Raw genomic sequence first — 20,634 nt, 5'->3', positions numbered from 1 at the left:
TGGCACATAAACGCAAGATATAATTCGTCAAATGGCAATATACTTTTTATCATCTTATCATTGAAACCATAAAGAGTATGTAGGCCTATGTCAGTTACTATGTTGTGATATTTTAGTTGGTATAAGTAAAAATGGCCGTAGTTTTGATTAGCTAGATAAGATTTTGTTTCCTAAATAAAATACCGAGCTACGAAAGTTACACAAGCGTAAAAACCAGACAGTCGCGCAAGGAAGACAACAAAGCGATGTTTGTTTTCTCGCATCTTATTTAAGTGACAATTGTGGCCTATTTTAATTTCATTAAAAGCGTAGAAGTCTCCCGGCTTCTAGTATTAAGCTATATACGAAGAACTTATACAAATAAAGATAGATTATTGCCGCTCTACATAACAATAATTTAGTATTTTCGTTTGTTAAAATAAAATTTTACAAGGGCAATTCGCCGATTGCGCTATTTAATCCTTCTTTAGTTAGGCCTACATGATCACGTGAAGTTTTATTTAGATCTAGTCAAAATATGAATTATGTTTTATTAATTATATACTTGTTGCAAATATGCCAAGGCCAAATAATCAACACCAGGCATGTTGAAATGGAGGTAGCCAATGGTCGCATGAAATACTTGACGAAATCTATTCTGAACTTCGACGTACAGCCAGGGACAACATGTAAAGTTGAAGTTGTTAATAACGAACCGATGTATCAGAGAGTTGGCAAGCTCACACCAGAGGTATAATAAACCTAACCTTAATTGTAAACAGATGAATATCGGTTATATTCTTTTTATAGATGTAATCTAAGCTATACGCGAGTGTATTAAATTTTGCGTTTTATACGACCGACAGCACGGTGTAGAGTTTATAGCACTTCGAATTACTACAAGGTCTCGGATTCGATTTTTACTGCTTTCTTGCAGAAACGCCCCTAAGTAAGACGCAATAAACGTTACAAAAATCCAAAAACTAATCCGCAGTTTAATTATTATCGAGGATAAAGATATGTAAAAAAATGCATGATAGATTAACGCGCGAACTTTAGGCTGTACGCGCTAATTAGTCATCAGCGCTAATTACTGAAATAAAACTTGAAACTACATTAAAATACTGGTAAAAATAACGTTTAAGAGCAATAATTACAAACTTCTGTTGTTTCTATTTATTTAAAAATCATATTTATATCAGATATTTGATTGCGACTATTTGGATAATTCTGTACGTTATGAACACAACGGGTCACCTTTTTTAAGCCAAGATGTTGTTAAATTTAAGGTTTATACCTTACTGGAAAGCAAAACAACACAGGTAAGATCTTAATATAGGTAATTATACATTCAATTTTTTAATGAAATTTAAAAAATGTCTTTTAAATTTTTTTTTACTCTTTTGAAAGTTTTTAATATTTGTCTTCGTTTAAACCCTTTTTTATTACTCAGGAAATTGTTTATTTAAAAGTTCATATTTTGAATTCTCGATGTGACATTATCCAACTTAACAAAGTGCCTCTGGTAGTACACTACTCATCAAAAGTAAGTAAAACTAACTTAACTATTATTTAAAATTATCACAATTTTTCACAAGGTTTTGACAAAGTATCATAAAAAGAAATATCGTTTTTTCTTTACAGTTTTCTAACCCAATCACCAAAGATGTGATAGATTTTACTTATGACCGCAATTTTGACTTATCTTGTGAAGTTAGAATTCCACAACACGATGTTTATAATTTCCCACAATATGGAAGACTGGTTGTTCCAAGAAATGAATCAACATCTTTAGTAAAGTAACTATCATCAAAAAAAAAAAAAAAATAAATTTTAACTTTTTTATCAAAATTAATAATAATAATAATTTATGTAGTGCAGGTTACAAATTTTGATTTTTTTACTTATTTTTTAGTCAGGACTCTTATAAATTATTTGGATCAATAGCAGTGCCTTGTGAGGAGTTTTTATTGTTAAGACTAAGATATGAACATCTTTCAACACCCACTCCCAATATTGATTACATTCCTATTCATGTTATTATCACAGACAGGTATTCAAAAATTATTTAATTTAACCAAAACTAAAAAGGCAAACTACTTTATTTATTACACTTACCCTAATTTTCATCTAACTTGCAAAGCAGTCGTTAAACTATTTTTTAAGGAGTCAATATAAAGCTATGTTGCGTCAATTAATTTAGTTTAATAAAATTTTGTACAAATTGTTAAGGCGTTCTGGCTCAGTTTTGCAGCAGGAACGACATTGGTTACCTGTTGAAATAATCGGAGCTTACCCAAATCAACCCCCGAAAGGAAGTTTTGGAAATATGCTCATTGTAGAAGTAATTTTATTTATTTTATTAAAAGCATGTAATATATTTTTAAAATAACAACATACAAATATAATGAAGTTTAGTGTTTAATGTATATACATAAATATTTAAGTCCAAAATAGCCTAAAAAATAAATAAAACTGCCAATTGTGGTGTGTGGGTAAATTACTGCAGGCAAATTTTAGTTGAGAGATGCAACTATATTAACTATATTACAACAATTAAAATCTGTGCGTGGCCTATCGACTAATGTACATAATTTAACTAGTTGTTTGAACTTAAAAATAGACGCTTTTTATAACACTTATCATATATATTGTAATATTTTAAATCCAAGGTAGACCAATTTGCTTTGACAAACATTTTACCAATGGTAGTAACAGCAATCGATAGTGAAACCCACAATGAGAGATTGATATTTAATATCACTTCACATCCTTCCCAAGGGTTTATAACTAATTTACAAGATGAGTCAATACCAATAGATTCATTTAGACAACAAGTAAAAAAATATTTTATGACCCTGTAAAATGTAAACTTTCTAAGAAAAATTATAAACAATATAAATATAGTTGAATTTAAAATTTCTTTTATACTTATTAATGTATAGAAGAAATATGGTATTATTATTAATATTTATAAACATTACCTTTTGAATACTAGTTTATGTAATTTTTTACAGGATTTGGAAGAACTACAAATAGCCTACCAACCACCTAATATTAGTTTTACTGAAAGACAAACCTTTTCGGCTGAATTTGTCGTTTTTGATGATTACTTTCAACATTCTGAACCAATCAGAGTAGGTTTTATCACCATATTTAGCCATTAAAAATTGGATAACTATTTTTTTGATTTAGTTATGTTTAAAATTTGTTAGTTATTACATTTATTATGTTATGTAGATACTTTTATCTATACGAGTTTCGGATACAAATGCACCAAGAGTATCTTGGAATATGGGGTTGACAATGTTAGAAGGTCAATCGAGATCAATCAATCAAAACTGCTTGCAACTTGTAGATAAGGACAACATAGGCCAGGTATTAATGTAAAAATTAAAGATAAAATAAAAAGTCTCATTAACTGTATTTAATTGTGATTTAATATTAAATGTTAATCCTGACTTCATCACATGAGGTACTGGGTTTGATCCCCACTGCTTTCAAGCTAAGGAGCCCTTGAATAAGGTACTACAAACGGTATTAACCTCTGCTGAGCCAGCACTTAATCAGCAGCTTAATTATCCAATAATTATAAATTTTATACCCCAAACTGTCAAAGGCAACTTGAGACTGGGTCTGGGTAACTGATGTTACTCTATGTTAAGGTCATGAAGTTGATCTTACCACATCGAGAATAAATAAATATATTTAAAAAAAAACTTTATTTAAGGTTAGATTTACTTTAGCTGGTGGCTTACAGCATGGTAGATTGTTTATAAACAACAAACCAATATTTACATTTAAATGGGAAGATGTTGAGAGTGGTGTGGTGGAATATAAACATGATGACACTGATACAAGATCAGATTTTATCATTTTTAGAGTTTCAGATGGAAGGCACAGGTAAAGCATTAATTTAAGTCATTACACTTACGTTTTTTTTATGCTGATTTAGTATTGGGTGAAAAGAGTTCATACCATTTATAGCACCCTCAAATGGCTCAGGGGTGGGGTGCTGCAGCATAAGAGCAGTGGGAATCAAACCCACGGGTCATGTTATGGTTGCTGCTAAGGTAGATATATTCTAATTTTAATACTACATTATTTAAAACTTTTTTTAGCATGCGTTTTAAGTTCCCAATTAGGATCCTACCAAAAGACGATGCACCTCCTTTTCTTATCACAAACATTGTATTTCTATTAGAAGAAGGGCAGGTATTCACATCAGTATTTGTGCATTTAAACATTAATTTAATACATTTACATATATCTGTTTACTCTTTAGACAATTATGATCCACCGGTTTATGCTTGAGGCATCTGATGCAGATTCAAATGTAAATTATATTACTTTTAATATTACAACACCACCAAAAACGGGTCAAATACAAAAAAGAAATGAATGGGAAAGGGTTGGATGGTCTGTCAATACTTTTAAGCAATCTGATATGTACAAGGTAAACTAAAACAAACCATCGGCAGCGTGGTGTGGTGGTAAGAACACTTGCTACACCACCATGGGGTCGTGGGTTCAATCCCCACTGCTTTCATGCTGTAGCGCCCTTGAGTAAGGCGTTATAAACTGTACAAACTCCTTCTGAGCCAGCACAAATGGTTTGAACTCCTGCTGAGCCAGCACTTAATCAGCAGCATAATTACTGGGCATTTATAGTCTGTTAATATCACAAATTGCCACAGGCAACACGAGACTGGGTCGGGGTAACAAATGTTACTCTATGTTTAGGTCGCGCATTCGACTTTTCCACATCGAGGATAAAGATATATACAAAAAAACAACTTGCTGATTGGTATTTAAATTTTACGGAAGTTTGTACTTTAAAAAGTGTCTTACTCAAGGGCAATATAGCATAATTGCAGTGGTAATCAAACCCAGAACCTACTGTAAAATAACCAAATGTTTTAGCCGCTACACCATGCTGGCGTATAATTTTAATTTTAAACTCTGCACTTTAACTACATTTTTTAAGTATTTTAAAATTCAAATTTCTTAATATTTATTATTCTTATATTATTTAGGGCCTTATAAGTTACAAACATTCTGGTAATGAAGTATTTGAAGATTCATTTGAGTTTACAATGATAGATGCTTGTAAACCTGTTCCTAATCTTTCAAGTCCACAAAAAGTTAATATTAAGATTACTCCAGTTGAAGATTTACCACCCCAACCTGGTGTAGGAAATTCTCTGTAAGTTATAAAACAAATATATTGCACGACAATGAAATAGGTCGACTGTACGATAAAGATAGATGAACATTAGTTACCCTTACCCAGTCTTAAAGTACCTTTGACATTTTGGGATATTATAGATTATAATTGTACAATAATTAAGCTGCTGATTTAGTGTTGGCTTTGCAGGAGTTTATATTGTTGACAGCGCCTTATCTATGAGTGCTACAATATAAAAGCAGTAGGAATCAAACCCATAACCTCATGTTTTAAAATTAAGTGTTCTAACCACCTCACCACAGTGTCTGTTCTTTATTGCTAAAAAGTATGTCAAACAAAAAAAGATAGTTTGTCAAAAAATTTTTAAATTTCATCTTTTTTTGTCAGAACCCTTTTTGTAAATGAAACAGATGTAGTTCTGTTAACTTCTGAACAACTGAATTATGTGGACATGGAAAACAGTCTTGAAACTGTGACATATACAGTAACAACATCTTGTCGCCATGTTAATGGAATGCCAGGCGATTCAGGGAAATTGATATTCACCGATGATATGGTGATGTTAATGAAAGATCCTATGGTACCCCAATTAAGGTAAGCACAAATTTTATTAGGAATATTCTTAGTTTTATGTTTTTATGTAAAACATGTTGCTACATATGGTCCTGAGTTTAATCCCAACCTATTACAAGCCATTGCTCTGTTTTTTTTGTATATATCTTTATCCTCGATGTGGGAAAATCGAATGCGCGACTTAAACATAGAATAACAATTGTTACTTCGACCCAGTCTCAAGTTGCCTTTAGCAGTTTGGGATATTATATAGATTATAATTGCCCGGTAATTATACTGCTGATTAAGTGCTGGCTCAGCGGAAGTTCATACCGTTTATAGCGCCCTACTCAAGGGTGCTACAGCATGAGAGCAGTGGGGATTAAACCCACGACCCCATGGTGGTGTAGCAAGTGTTCTTACCACTACACTACGCTGCCGGTCAAGTAAGATGCTTTAAATGGTACAAACTTTGCTGAGTCAAAAACCAATTGGCAGGTTAAATAATTATGATTAATTATATTTAAAACTGGCAAAGGCAACTTCTGGCCTGATCAGGGTAGCAAAAGTTACCCTGTGTTTAAGCTGTAAATTTTCCTTCAATAAAAAATATCAGAAATAGTTACATGTTTTGTATTTTACAGAACCTTTACCCAGGCTGCTGTTAACCATCAAAAAGTGGCTTACATGCCTCCTATCAATGATATTGGATTGTATCCAGTTGATATCGAGTTTATGTTTAAAGTAACTGACATTGGAGGTAATAGTGAGGAAAACAATCGCTTTGCAATAACTATTCTACCAGTTGACAACATTGTAAGTTATACCACCATGGGGTTAGCTGTACAAAGAATTTAAATTTAATTTTTTTTAGTGTAAACATTTATAGATTCTTATCTATACAGAAATGAAATTTACCGGCAGCATGGTGTAATGGTTAGAGCACTTGCCTCCACTACATGAGGTCTTGGGTTAGTTTCTCATTGCTTTTAAGTTGTAGTGCTCTTAGGTAAGGCTCTTTGAAGGGTATAAACTACTACTAAGCCAATACCTTGACAGCAGCTTAAATGTTGAGCAATTATAAATCAATAATATACCAAACTGACAAAGGCAACTCGAGGCTTGGTCAGGGTAACTGAAGTTACTCTATATTAAGATTGTGAGATCGACCTTCCTACATCGGAAATAAAAAAGGCAAAAAAAAAAATTTATCTAGATATATTTTTGTTAGGCTCCTGAAATCCACACAACTAACCTTACAGTTAATGAAGGAGAATCAGCAATATTAGGATCAAATATTATTAGTATATCTGATTCTGATACATTTCAATACAATCTTGAAATTGAACTTACTACATTACCTTTAGCCGGTGTTATTAAAAGGGATAATGTTATTTTAGAAATTGGTGATAGATTTAAACAACAAGATATAGTTCAATCAAGGTAAGGCTATTTGTTGATAAAATTATTTATCGGTTGCTAATTAGAGTTAACTATTTTAGAATAACTTAAAAACTATTTAATTTTAGAATTACATATACTCACAATGGGTCTGAAGTTTTCCTGGATCATTTAACATTAACGGTAACCGATGGAACCCAGAACTCACCAGCAATTCTTAATATAAATATTAACCCAGTAGACGACTTGTTACCTCTTGTAACAGGTAACTAAAATTACCGTTTAGTGGTTAAAACACTTGTCTTTACTACATAAGGTCCTGGGTTTGATTTCCACTGTTTTCATGCTGTAGTAAGTTGCTTTAAACGGTTTAAACACCTGCTTAACCAACACTTAATCAGCAGTTTAATTATCTGGCAAATATAATCATTAATATTCCAAACTGCCAAGGGCAACTTAAGACTGGGTTGGGGTATTTGATGTCAAACTATGTTTAGGTCGTGAAGCCAATTTTTCTATCAAAAATTAATACTTGATAATTGTATTTAATATTTGTATAGAGGGAAAAAACATAGTAAAAGTATATGAGGATGGATCCGCTACAATATCACAATCAGTTTTATCTGCTACTGATCATGATACTGACAACCAACAACTTATATTTGAAGTCCTATCTCCACCAAGACAAGGCACAATCAAATTACTAGGAAATGTAAAGTATATTTATCAAATTTTTTAAAAATATTAAAAAAAATAGACATTTATATATTAGATATTTTATTTTTTTATTTAGACTGTTACATCATTTTTGCAAAGTGATATTTTAAATGGAAATGTGTTATATGTGCATGGAGGGAATGAAATAGGAAAACAACCAATTAATGACTCGGCAACTTTTGTAGTTTCTGATAAGAGAGGTAACGTATTAATTTTTGTAATTTAAAGACTTAAACATATTCCTACTTTTTAAAATATTTATTTTGTTTTAGGTAGAACAGAATTGAATGACGAACAAACTAAGGAATTAATTTTCAAGATATTGCCGGTTAATTCACAACCACCACAAATAGCCCTTGCTGATCAAGTATTTCAATGTAATGAAGGAGAAGTTAAAGAAATAACTGAGCGTGAAATTATGGCAATTGATGTTGATTCCCCGTTGGAAAATATAAGTAATACCAAGTTTTAAATTCCTGCATTATATAACACTTTGTCTATTGTTTTATATTAGTTTATAATTTATTTATCTTCGATGTGGAAAGGTGGCCTCAATATGAAGTTACATTTATTACCCTGACCAAGTCTCAAATTAACTGTGCCAGTTTTGGATATTATTTAATGTCATTGCCTAACAATAAACATGCTTTTTGGTTTTGAGCTTGTCATATTTTTATACTGGCTAAAGTGCCTTACTCAAGGGTGTTACAGCATGAGAGCAGTTGGGGTTAAACCCAAGACCTCATGTAGTGAAGCCAAGTGTTCTGACCACTGCACTATGCTGACAGACATTGTTTTAAATGATATTTTTTATAATAGTTCGGATGGCCAAAAAAAAGACTTCATTAATTTTATTTTTTGTTTTTAAGCTTTCTTAATTACTGCTCCACCAGAGTTTGGTTTTATTGAAGACATAACCCCTCAACCTGGGTATGAGAAAACAATTGGAGTGAAATCCAACCAATTTACAATAAACAAACTAACATCTGGTTATATAAGATATGTGCAATCTAAACATGCTGGCATCGAACCAACATTCGATCAGTTTACAGTCAATGCCAATGATGGATTGCATACCTCTGTTGATGTAATGTCTAAATATTTTTATACATATTTATCCTTAATGTAGAAAGGTTTACTTACAACCTAAACATAGAGTAACATCAGTTATCCGAACCCAGTCTCAAGTTGCCTGTGGCAGTTTGGGATATTATAGATTATATATTTGCCTGATAAATAATCTGATGATAAAGTGCTGGCTCAGCACTAGTTTCCATCATTTAAGGCACAACTTATGAGCGCTACAGCATGAAAGAAGTGGGAATCAAACTCAAGGACCTCATCTAGTAAAGCCAACTGTTCCACTACACCAATAATAATTTAGATTATATGTTATTAATTTAGGAACTAAATCTTTATGTTATGCTATAAAATAATTTTTTTCCATTTTGTATTAGTTTATAAGCAATGTAAAAAATAATTTTAAAATGCATGATTTTTAGTTGACGAAATTGTTTCATTTTCAAGGTTTCATTTCTTATTTCAATTAAACCACAAAATGATGAAGAACCAATTGTAACAGTACAAAACATGACTTGTAATGAGGGATCTATGAGACTGCTAACTATACATGTTGAAGATTTAGACATACCTAATGACCATGTAATATATATATATATATATATATATACAGTTAATAATAGAGAAGTTTTTTATTCAAATTTTTTTGTGTTGCTATTTAATTTTGTAAATTTTTTTTAATTATTAGATTTTTTTAATTTATTTTTTATTATTTGTTGTTGTTTCTCAGGTAATGATAAGAGTAACTGACCCACCTAAACATGGAATGCTTATGGACGAAATGCTAATGACTAAACATAAACGCTCTTTAGAAAGGTATTACCATACAATATTATCCTTTTTCAATTTTTTTGTACTACATATGCTTTAATTTTTTAGTCTTGGTGATTCTATACATCATATGGAGCCAATTAATGAGTTTTCAATGCACGAACTTCACTACAACCAAGTATTACCTGCTTACATGCATGATGGAAGTGAAAGTATGAACGATGAATTCGATTTAAAAATCAGTGATGGGAAACATGTAATTAATAAACATATGGTAAGCTCCAAACTTGGCAAATAGTTAATTCACATTATTTAATTTTTTTATATATCTTTATCCTCAATGTGGGAAGGTCGACTTATCAACCCAAACATTGAGTAACATCAGTTACTCCGACCCAGTTTTGAGTTGCCTTTGACAGTTTGGGATATTATAGATTATAATTGCCTGATAATTACGCTGCTAATTAAGTGTTGGCTCATCAGGAGTTCATATTGTTTAAAGTGCCACTTAAGGCAAAGGGCACTACAGCAAAAAAGCATTGGAAATCGACCCAGGACCTTATGTAGTGAAACCAAATGTTCTTACCACTACACCACGCTCCCGGAAAAATTTATGGTTATCATAGGAACAAATATTAGTTAAGAGTTGCAACCATATTTTGACGATTTAAGTGTTTAAAAAATAATATTTATTTGTACAGACTGTTACTGTTATGCAAGTGAATGATGAAAGGCCAGTTGTTGAAATAAACGAAGAAATATCATTGGATGTTGGAGAAAGTAAGGTGATATAAAATATTTAAAAACAAAACTTGAACCGGTTATGGCTTTTACTTATAATTGTGATATAATTACGGCTCCAGATATATGTTAAGTATACTTTTTTTAGATTATTAGTAACATTAATCTTCAAACAAATGATGATGATACAATTTCACAAAATCTGATATATCATCTCCATTCGGTGCCAAGAAGGGGGGTACTTCAGTTGAAAGGTAAAGCACCATAAACATTGTACATACATAACCAAATAAATTTACTAAATAAACGTATACGAAATTTAAAAAATTTCTGATTAAATACGTTTCAAGTTTTGACATAAAATTTATTTATTATATTTAAGGGGCAAATATTGATGAAGAATGGCTTGATTTGGAATATGCTGATTCTTTTACTGAACAAGATATTGAAATGAACAGATTAAGATATAAACATCAAAGTGTCATCAGTTTTAAACAAAAGGTAAAGTCCCTAAAATAAGAAAAAATCTGGAGGTTTTACTAATTTTAAATTGATTACAACTTGATGATTTTTTTGCCATTTAGGATTCCTTTCGTTTCTCAGTTACTGACGGTGAATTTACATCACCAAGAATTAACTTTAACATCCAAATAAATCAATCTAAAAAAAGCGTGATACGGGTCGCTGTTCAACCATTATACGTTAATGAAGGGGAACAGGTAATATAACAATATAAAATTAACATATATATATATTTACAGAAAATTTAATTTTTTTTTTATTAAATAGGTATTTCTTACAAGTAATGAAATCACAGCTGTAGACGATTCTTCCAGTCCCCAGGAAATTATATTTGATGTTGTAAGGATGCCAACTTATGGTCAGTTAGAATACGTTAACTTTCCTGGTACTCCTATAGAGATGTTTACTCAACTTGATTTACTTGCTAGAACTGTAAGTATAAGTTTTATATGTTTTAATGTTAATATGGTGTAGTGGTCAGAACACTTGGCTTCAATACAAGAAGTCCTGGGTTTACATTTGACTGCTTTCATTCTGTAGCACTTTTGAGTAGGGCACAAAAGATATTTACTCCTGCTAAGCTAGCACTTAATCAGCAGCCGAATTATTGAACAATTTTAATCAATAATATCCCAAACTGCCAAAGGCAACTTGAGACCAGGTCAGGGTAACAGATTCTACTCTATGTTTAGGTCATGAGGTCGACCTTCTCACATCGAGGATAAAAAAATATTTAAAAAACAGTAGTTATATATGGCATTATTGTTCATGTTTAATACATTTTTTGCATACCTTATCTTACACTTTTTAAATTGTAGGTTATTTACATGCATACAAGCAAAATTGAATCATCTGAGGACACTTTTAAAGTACTTGTTGATAATTCACGAGGGAGCAAAGAAGTTGATATTTTAATATACATCAACAACACTGACTCCATTTACCCTACTTTAATTCTGGGTAGAGATATTATGGATAACAGTAATGAGAATTCGGATTTAACTTTATACAGTGGAACTTCAGTTTCTATCAGTAGTTTTGTGATAAAAATACAGGACCCAGACTCTCCAAAAGGTAAATATTTATATATTCATTCCAGTTATTTGTTTATCTTTATCCTAAATATGCATAACACTTTACATTTTTAACATAGAGTAGAATTTGTTAATCCAACATATTGTATATAATATAAAAGTGTTCGATTACTATTTTTCTGGTTTGTTTTGAGCTTAGCAGGAGTTTATACCATTATTAGTGCATTAATCAAAGGCACTACAGCATGGAAGCAATGAGGATCAAACCCATGACCTCATGTAGTAAAACCACATGTTCTAATAATTGGCTTGACTTATATAGTAAAACTAATATTTAATTTTAGAAAATTTAAGACTTCAAATTGTTGACCTTCCAACACATGGAACCTTATTTGTGAGAGGAAATGAAATGGTCGGTCCCTCCACTAATATAAGTGAAGTAGATTTAGAGAATGGTGATTTATTTTATCAACATAATGGTGGAAATGGGTTTATTGACCGATTTACTTTCACAGTTACTGATTCAGTTCATACTGGATATCTACATAATGGTAAAATTTAAAAAATTAATATCAATAAATATTCCATTTTTTTTAATGTTTATTATCATTTTTTTCAAGTTATTAGTTTTAAATGTAACATTATTGTTAAGTTAGTACCCTTTTTGATTATTTTAGGGATTTTAAAAACTGAACCTACCACTATTTACCTAAGGATTGAGGAATTTGATGATACCGCTCCTATTGTAACAGTTAATCAAATTCCTGGAACTATTGAAAAATTAAGTAAGATAATAAATATTGTAAATTAATAGCTTTATAAATGCTAAATTACTTTTACATTTAAACAACTAAAAATTCAGTGTAGTATCAGTAAATGTTTTTAAATATAAAAACCTGAAGTTCATTTTTTTTAGGTAAGGGTATAAATTATTATGCAATCTATATTGACCAACATTCTTTGGTTGCTGTAGACAGTCAATCTTCTAATCCTGATTCAATTTCATTTACAATTACTGAGCCACCTTCATATGGAGTTATTAAACATGTAAGTTTTTTTGAAAGCATCAACAGGTTAATATTGAATGCCAGTTTTAAAATTACAATATACTGGTGTAGTGCTTAGAAAGCTTGGCTTTACAACATAAGGCTTTTCCTGCTTCCACGTAGCTAGACTTGCTTTTGTCCATTATATTTGATGTACACTTACACTACCATTTATTTTTATGTTAGATAAATGAAGAAGGTACGATTACTAGATTTACCCAAGATGACCTAAACAAGCGAAAGATCTTTTACCAAATTTCCAGAAAATTAAATGTCACAAAAGATAGTTTTCAGTTTGATGTAGAAGATGCTTGGGGCAATACTCTACATGAAAATGTGTAAGTAAAATATAGATCTAAAATAATTAAAAAAATAGATATTTGAAATCACATTTTTTAATATGATGGTTAGAACACTTAGCATCACTACATAAGGTCCTGAGTTTGTTCCCTACTGTTTTCAAGCTGAGGCATCCTTATGAAAATTGGTCTTTTACAAGTATTAAGCTATTTTTTTTATCTACATTTAGGTTCAATATGTTTTGGACTCGAATAGAGTTAGCGGAAAAAAAGATTAAAGTTTGCGAAGATGTTGGATCAGTTTTAGTTAAAGTTAAAAGATTTGGAAACATCAAAACTTCAAGTTTTGTCGGCGTATCTACAAAACCTGGGACAGCAAAAAAAGGAGTAGATTACATACCAAGCACTGCAGAACAAATTCAATTTGATCCTGGTAAGTTGAAATAACTTGTTATATTATAAACATAACTAATCGATGGCCTGCATTTTAATTGTCATAGTATGGTCACAAATCTAATATTTGCTTGTAATAATTTACTTTTAAATGGCAGTTTTGTTTATTCTGTACGCCTATAAATTGAACGTACTTAAATATATCATCCACTAAGCTCCCTTGTATATAGTTTGTTTTAAAAAGCATATTAAAATGATAACATTAGATTAGTAATTCTAGCTACCTACTTTCTTTTGATTTAGTTTGTGTTGTATAATGTATAAACATACACTCACATTTTTTAGCTGAGTTATATTTTTTTATTACCTATAGGTGTTACTATTGGTAGCTGGCGACTTACCATAGTCAATGATTCATTATATGAAAATAAAGAAAGTATGAAAATAAAGCTTGTCAACCCAATCAACACTGTTTTAAGTCCATTAAAACAATCAGTTGTTGTAATAATAAAAGACGGATCATGTTCTAAAAAAGGTGTGTAAAAATTGGCAGAGTAACAATTTTAAAAACTTATTAATATTGCTAAACTTTAAATTAATTAATAAACAGCAAAAAGAAAGAATGAAAACAAGTTGAACAAAAAGCAAAAGAAATCCAAGAAAAATAAACGGAAGAAAAATAGAAAAAATATAGCCAAGGATAGTCCCCCTTTAAACCAAAACCAAGGTAATGCTCAGATATCTGTGACTTGCCTAAATAAGTATTTAATTTTTATCCACAAATATTTTGCTTTAAGAATCTTCCAGAGTTAAATATGGAAAACTTGGTTCAGGAAAAGTTGTTTCACCAGTCTCGTATTTTCGAAATAAAAGTGTTCGTATCTGGACAGTAAGTAAAATTTTCATAGTGTTTTAATTTCAAAATATTCTAGTGTTTAATGACATAAAAGAAATAAACTATTTCTTATGTTACAAGTACCATGGAATTAACACAATTACTGTTGATGAAACTGAAAGAACCGACCTTCCATTTCTACCAAAATCAACAACAAAAAACATTTTTCCACTAGGTAGGCTTAATTTATACAAAAACTTTTTTTTTCAACTTGGTTTAAATATATAATTATGATTCATAGATGCCAACCAAAGGCCGTCAAATGTTGATGTAGCTCAACCATCAAATAACCCAGCAGAAATCAATGATGATCCTAATGTACTGGTAGAACAAAACAAACATGTAATACACTTGCTTTAAATTATAAACAGGGAATTTACTTTAAAAGATATATTTAAAAATATGGCAAAATTTTTATATTTAATTTAGTTTCGGGCACGTTTAGAAGTACAGAACACAAATAGGTCTGCTTTGATAACAGTTTTGGGAAACTCTGAAAAAGAAGAAGAAAAAAGGGTAGGTTTTGGCTTAAAACTGTGTTGGAAAAAGGTTTTTTGTTTATATCTGAGCTATAATTTTTTTGCCATTTAACTTAAAGGTTGAACCCACGCTTTTGCCTAATCAGCGAATTTCTAAAATATGCAAACTTTCCTCAACTGGTGAATTATTCTATGAACCAATAAGTAGAATATTATATCAATGTAATGGAGCACAGTGGACACCTTGGAAAAATACTCGATCAAAAATAAAATCAGTTCCACCTAAAATCAAAACAAAAGAATGCAAAAATGGATGGAAAGGATTTCACAATAGGTTTACAAAATTTCTGATATTTTTAATTTTAAATTAATACAGCCATTTTTTAGGCCAATTTCTATAATTATTTGCCTGTTTTTTGTAGGTGCTATTTTATTAGCACAACCTCCCAAGCAAACTCTTGGAATAATGCTCAAAGGATATGCACTGAACATTATTCTGCACAACTTATTTCAATTGAAAACCGAAAACAAATGAATTGGTTGTGGAAGGTAGCAAGAAGGACACCTTTCTATATCGGTAAATTAAACTAAAATTAAATATATTGTGTCTTAAATAGTAGTCTCATTTTTTTTTAAATAATAATAGGGTATATTAAAAAGTACTGTTAAAAAAATCCTCTTTTGAAATATTTTATACAAGTTTAGATATATTTTTTTTGTGTTAATTTAAACTCTATGTGGAAAGGTAGTTTTTAAGACCAAAACTTAACAAAAAGTACCTCAACCCAGTCTTAATTTGACCTCAACCCTTAAGTTAAAGCTTGTGATGTTATTGGTTATAATTGTCAGATAATGATTCCTACACATTATGTTACTAGTCTATTTTAATAATATCTCTATAGGTTTAAACAACAAGTTAGATCCAAGTACCTGGGAATGGATTGATGGAGCTGACACAAGATTTACAAACTGGAAATCTGGTTTTCCAACATCTGAAACTTCACAAAATTGTGCGATGGTTTCTTCCAAGAAAAGATGGATAAATATAAGATGTAACAAATCAAGTAACTTGAAATATATATGTATGGATAATGTTTCTTAAAGAAATAGGTTATACAAACTCTTCTGTGTACTAGAGAATGGGCAAGGGTATATTAATTATTATTTCTTGTAAATATTAAGAAAGGTTGTAACCTCGTTTTTGGTTTTATTCAGTATTAAACCTTAATATTTCTTACCTCGTTTTTATGTTATCTTTTACCATGTTTTGCATGCCCTCAAGTCTGGATTAATTTTACTTAAACAAAGAACAAATCTTAATTTTGTAATAAATGTTAATTGCCTTAACTTTTCTATACAATAATTTAACATCAGATTTAAAAAGGAACTGTGTTAATGACTTATGATTTCCAAAATATTTAACAGATACATTTAAACAAAATAATTTGAATAATATATTTTATTTAACCATATTTTCAAAGTTTAAACTATTGTGTAAACTCCATTCTAAATTCTAATCTGTTTAATGACCTAGTTTTTTATTGCATCAGATTTTGTTAAGCAATATGTATTGAGGTTGTGTATATTTAATTGTTGACATAAACGAAATAACCACCAAGAACAACAAGAAAAGAAAGCATTACAGGTATTTACAGTTACATAGTAATAGGTGTTTTAAAATATTAAAAAAAATCAGTACTTTAAATTGGCAATGCATATACTTAATTTAAATGTAGTTTAAAATTTTACCAAAAATGCATTTGATTCACATAGTTATTTGGTATACTTTCACTTAACTTAAAATCAGTTTTTTTTTTTTTAATATTTCTATAGTACGGCATACAGCAAATGGCTGAACTTTAAAACAATAAAAAAATTTTAAGCTTTAGGACAAGGCAAAATAAATACAAAGCCAAGTTTTTGTGTATATGATAAAAACAATGTACCGATAAAAGGTTTTGCAACACAGTATAATAATAAGAACATCTGGCCTTCACAGCTATTTAAAAAGGACAAATTGCTTTGCCAAAGTAGATTTAAAGCATTTCATTAAATTGGTACAGGAAAAAAAGGGTGCAAAAAGATATAATATAGTACAAAAAGTGAAAAAACAGTTTGTTTTTATTGTTCAAATTTTTGAATTAAATTCCCCTATCTGTTAAAAACTGACAAGTAGATTGGCTTGTGCTTTTATAACCTTAACCTTATAGGAACTGTGTGCTCTGCATATACAGCGTCTGGTTCATTTAGGTCTTCAAAATCATCCTAAACATTAAGATTTTATTTTAGAAATTATAAAAAACAGGTAACAAAACTAAGACGGCATAGTGTGGTGGTTAGAACACTTGGCTTCATTGCATGAGGACCTGAGTTCGATCCCCACTGCTTCCATGGTGTAGGGACCTTAAGTAAACTGCCAAATTAACTCGATACTGGGTCAGGGTAATTGATGTTACTCTAGGTGAAATTGACCTTCCCACATCAAGGATAAAGACATACAAAAAAGACAGGGACTCTTCTTCCCTTTTTGTGCTAAATAATTTGATTTTTTATGAAAAATTACAACAAATACTTAATTTTTAAGTTACCATAGGCACCTCTTGTAGTCTACGAAATTGTATTGCGTGCATAAACCTTCTTTTGTATTTGTAAACAAAAATAATGATCCCAATTAATATAATTCCTGAGACCACACCCAATACAACCCCAACAGAAGATGGTATTGAATAAGGAACTATAAAAAAAAATAAAAATGAATAAATTATTTTTAACTTAAATAAATTACAAAATTTAATATGTCAATATATTACCTGGTTTTATTTGTGGAGTGTCATTAGCAAGAGTTGAATTGACTGTAGTGAGGGTTGTAGTTGGATCTTATTATTAAAAAACATAAATTAAATTAACAAAAGTAAAAAAGGGTGCTTTAAAAATTGCTTACTTGTAGAAGCTGGTGTTGTCGGTGTTGTAGACGTTGTTGTAGGTTTTGTTGTTTTTTTCGTCGTAGGTTTTGCTGTTGTAGGGGGTGTTGTAGAATTTGTTGTTGTTGATAAAGTTGTTGAATGATTTGTTGGTGCAACATTTGTAGCATTCTTAGGTGATTGTGTTGTGGTAATATTATCTAACAAGGTTGTATTCACAGGAACATTAGCTTGTGTGTTTACTGTTACATTGGGCCTTAATGCTGTAGCAGTTGTATTAGGTGATTGTGTAGGTGCAATACTTGTGGTGTTTATTGTTGAATTAACTTTTTGGGGGGAAGAATTTGGGTTAAAAGTGGTCTGGTTGGTGTTGTTTTGAGTGGCTGGAAGTGCGTTGGTTAATTTGTGAAGTTTTGTTTGAATCGGGTTTTCATTTGAAATTTCATTTCCTCTCTCAGTCTCTGAATTGCCAACCGGTGCTTTCTTCTCTGATTCCTTACTACATAGATGAATAAAAAAATAAAAATAGTAAATTAGGGGGTAAAATCAGATATTTAAAAATTTTAATTTTATTCGAAAAAATTTTAGATAAAAAATATTACTTAGACTTGATTGGCTATTTACCTTAGCTTTGTTGCAGAAGTCGGCCCTAAAAAAGAAAAACAATTTTAATCATACAAATATTCTTTTCAAAATAAATTTTAAGGTTATTGAAAACAGTAAAAATTAGATTTTAAACTAACCTGCATTTTGAGCATTTAAAGCACCGACAATTAAGACTATAATTACACAGTTTAAATAAATCTTATTCATTAAATACATTTGATTAAAATATAAACCTGAAGGTAAAATAATAGGTAATTAGATTATTAAAAAACACATTATTCATTAAAAACAATAGACACATTTCTAAATAAAAAAAAATCCATACAAAAATTGATTTATAAATATTACATACTATCAAATTCAATAAAATGAAAATCTAAGCTTGCTAGTTAATATGTAATAATTATAGATTTCCCTTACATAATAAACACTTGTACAATAATAATCAATTCAACAAATTTGTTTAGTTACTACTACAACCTATTAATCATTTACTACTCCATATTTAGTTAACATTGTCAACAACATCACTGTTACAATTTTTACACAAATATGTAAATCCAAAGGTCAGAGGCACTGAATTGTTGATTGCTTTTCCTTCCTCCAGTTTTGATATTATTTTTGGTTTGTTTTCTGTGTGAATCAAACCAATGTTATTTTTCGTATCGACGTCTTTTCCACATTTAAAACAACCGACTGTTTCTGACAGTGGCACCCTTGGCAGCATATTTATTCCAGGTTCTTGTTTCATGAAATGCATCTGTATATTATGCCATTCTGGTTTAAATTTAGGCAAGCACATTATACACATGGTTGTTAAACCATTAAGTACCTTAACACCTTTGGCAGGCTCGATTTTTAAAACTGTTGGGTAAAATGGTATACCGGACCGTATTTGTTCATATGAAGGTCTGCAGTGAATTGTACAAAAGTTATGGGTCACGCTTTGGTATTTTCCACATGAATAACAGCATAAATTTGAGGGAGAATCATGCTCTTTTTTGTTTTTATTATCTTGGTGTAAATTAACTTGTTTGTTGGCTATTGGTTGGACTTTTGGTTGCTGTTCTTCATCATCCGATTCATCATCATCAAAATTATCTCTCGATCGTTCGTTTAATATTTCTTCTAATTCAATCTACATAAAAAATTAAAACATAACATTTCTAATCAAACACGATTTTTTTCTGGAAATGTTTAACAAATAGCAATTGTCTTTATATAAAAAAGCTACCTGAGAAACAGGTTGTCTTATTTCACAACCACTTGGTCTTTTCAACCAATACAATCTTTTATTAATCGGCATTCTGGATTTTTGAAAAGATTCCCATTGCTGGCACAAAAAGGCGTTGCAAACAAAACACGAAATCACCGACCAATCTTCCATCATCGCTTCAGCCCCAGGTGCTGGGTCATGATATTCTAGAAAGGGGAATATTGGGGTATCAGGGCGTGAGAGTGGAATTCTAGAATAGATGAGAAGACTGTTTTCACGATTTGTCGCATTTCCGCAAACAAAACAAACTATTTTGTGCTGGTGTTGTTGAGTGTAAGCATTCTTTGCAAAGCTGTCAAAAAGAAATAGATTAAATACAGTTGGTTATTAATTTAGGTTGAAAAAAAATTAAATAATGTAGAACAATTTCTGTGGTTTTCATTTACGTGTACTAATTAGCATAGGTAACAAACACAAATTATCTAAGCATGGGTACATGAATAATTAAAAAAATACAAGAAATTACTTAGCAAATTATTGGACTATTAAACCAAGTTTTAAAATTCTTACTTTGATCTTTTTACTCCGTTCCATGATGCAACTTGGTTAAAAACTCGACACACATTTTGCTGGTCTTTGATTACGCTACAATCTGAATCTAAAACACAAATTAAAAATGTTTTATTTCTTATATACAATTATTAGGGTTATAATTAAATATATGTCATAAAAATTTTACCTGAATTCGACGATAATTTCGTCCTTTTGACTTTCATAAATTTGTTTCGATTTTT

At 30.4% G+C, this 20,634-nt stretch overlaps 3 protein-coding genes across 4 annotated transcripts in view; 1 reads left to right on the top strand and 2 right to left on the bottom strand.

Annotated features, from left to right (window-relative positions):
- The first annotated feature begins 592 nt into the window (after positions 1 to 592).
- LOC145745063 (FRAS1-related extracellular matrix protein 1-like) lies at positions 593 to 16,705 on the top strand. The gene is given in 43 exon segments (XM_082563053.1): positions 593 to 730; positions 1,182 to 1,301; positions 1,433 to 1,525; positions 1,624 to 1,778; positions 1,895 to 2,032; positions 2,212 to 2,323; positions 2,652 to 2,816; positions 2,997 to 3,116; positions 3,220 to 3,357; positions 3,710 to 3,882; positions 4,101 to 4,194; positions 4,265 to 4,435; positions 5,016 to 5,185; positions 5,555 to 5,761; positions 6,364 to 6,535; positions 6,951 to 7,162; positions 7,249 to 7,385; positions 7,681 to 7,832; positions 7,914 to 8,037; positions 8,110 to 8,292; positions 8,707 to 8,924; positions 9,365 to 9,499; positions 9,648 to 9,962; positions 10,390 to 10,473; positions 10,578 to 10,683; positions 10,812 to 10,930; positions 11,014 to 11,148; positions 11,219 to 11,383; positions 11,770 to 12,025; positions 12,330 to 12,536; positions 12,663 to 12,770; positions 12,902 to 13,032; positions 13,218 to 13,369; positions 13,561 to 13,763; positions 14,097 to 14,258; positions 14,334 to 14,450; positions 14,521 to 14,612; positions 14,700 to 14,793; positions 14,860 to 14,960; positions 15,048 to 15,134; positions 15,217 to 15,431; positions 15,520 to 15,674; positions 16,000 to 16,705. Coding segments are annotated over 43 exon segments (6,531 nt in total). The 3' UTR covers positions 16,200 to 16,705.
- LOC145744521 (uncharacterized) lies at positions 16,675 to 18,914 on the bottom strand. Of its 2 annotated transcripts, none has more exons than XM_082562378.1 (6): positions 18,762 to 18,914; positions 18,643 to 18,667; positions 18,039 to 18,517; positions 17,908 to 17,973; positions 17,686 to 17,831; positions 16,675 to 17,362 (listed from the first exon to the last, which is right to left on the bottom strand). In XM_082562378.1, the coding sequence occupies exons 1-6, from the start codon at positions 18,838 to 18,840 to the stop codon at positions 17,288 to 17,290; spliced, it is 870 nt and encodes a 289-aa protein (XP_082418504.1). In that variant the 5' UTR covers positions 18,841 to 18,914; the 3' UTR covers positions 16,675 to 17,287. The 2 variants fall into 2 exon arrangements, with proteins under 2 accessions (XP_082418504.1, XP_082418505.1); XM_082562379.1 differs by having other exon boundaries at positions 17,695 to 17,831.
- The window catches only part of LOC145744512 (mismatch repair endonuclease PMS2-like), a 14,938-nt gene continuing 13,161 nt past the window's right edge, over positions 18,858 to 20,634 (bottom strand). The window contains exon 14 of the mRNA XM_082562366.1: positions 18,858 to 19,716. Within this exon, the coding sequence (XP_082418492.1) occupies positions 19,130 to 19,716 (587 nt within the window). The 3' untranslated portion in view covers positions 18,858 to 19,129. The remainder of the gene's footprint in view (positions 19,717 to 20,634) is intronic.

This window comes from Corella eumyota, chromosome 3 (genome assembly GCF_963082875.1).
Source record: "Corella eumyota chromosome 3, kaCorEumy4.1, whole genome shotgun sequence".
Classification (NCBI taxonomy): domain Eukaryota; kingdom Metazoa; phylum Chordata; class Ascidiacea; order Phlebobranchia; family Corellidae; genus Corella; species Corella eumyota.
This window is presented reverse-complemented; position numbering and strand designations above follow the sequence as displayed.

Coding starts and splice junctions, on each gene's coding strand:
- LOC145744521 (XM_082562378.1), bottom strand. CDS start 18,840: ATGTATTTAATGAATAAGATTTATTTAAACTGTGTAATTATAGTCTTA. Junction 17,974..18,038: donor GACAACACCAGCTTCTACAA/GTAAGCAATTTT, acceptor TTTAATAATAAG/ATCCAACTACAACCCTCACT. Junction 17,363..17,685: donor GACTACAAGAGGTGCCTATG/GTAACTTAAAAA, acceptor CTTAATGTTTAG/GATGATTTTGAAGACCTAAA.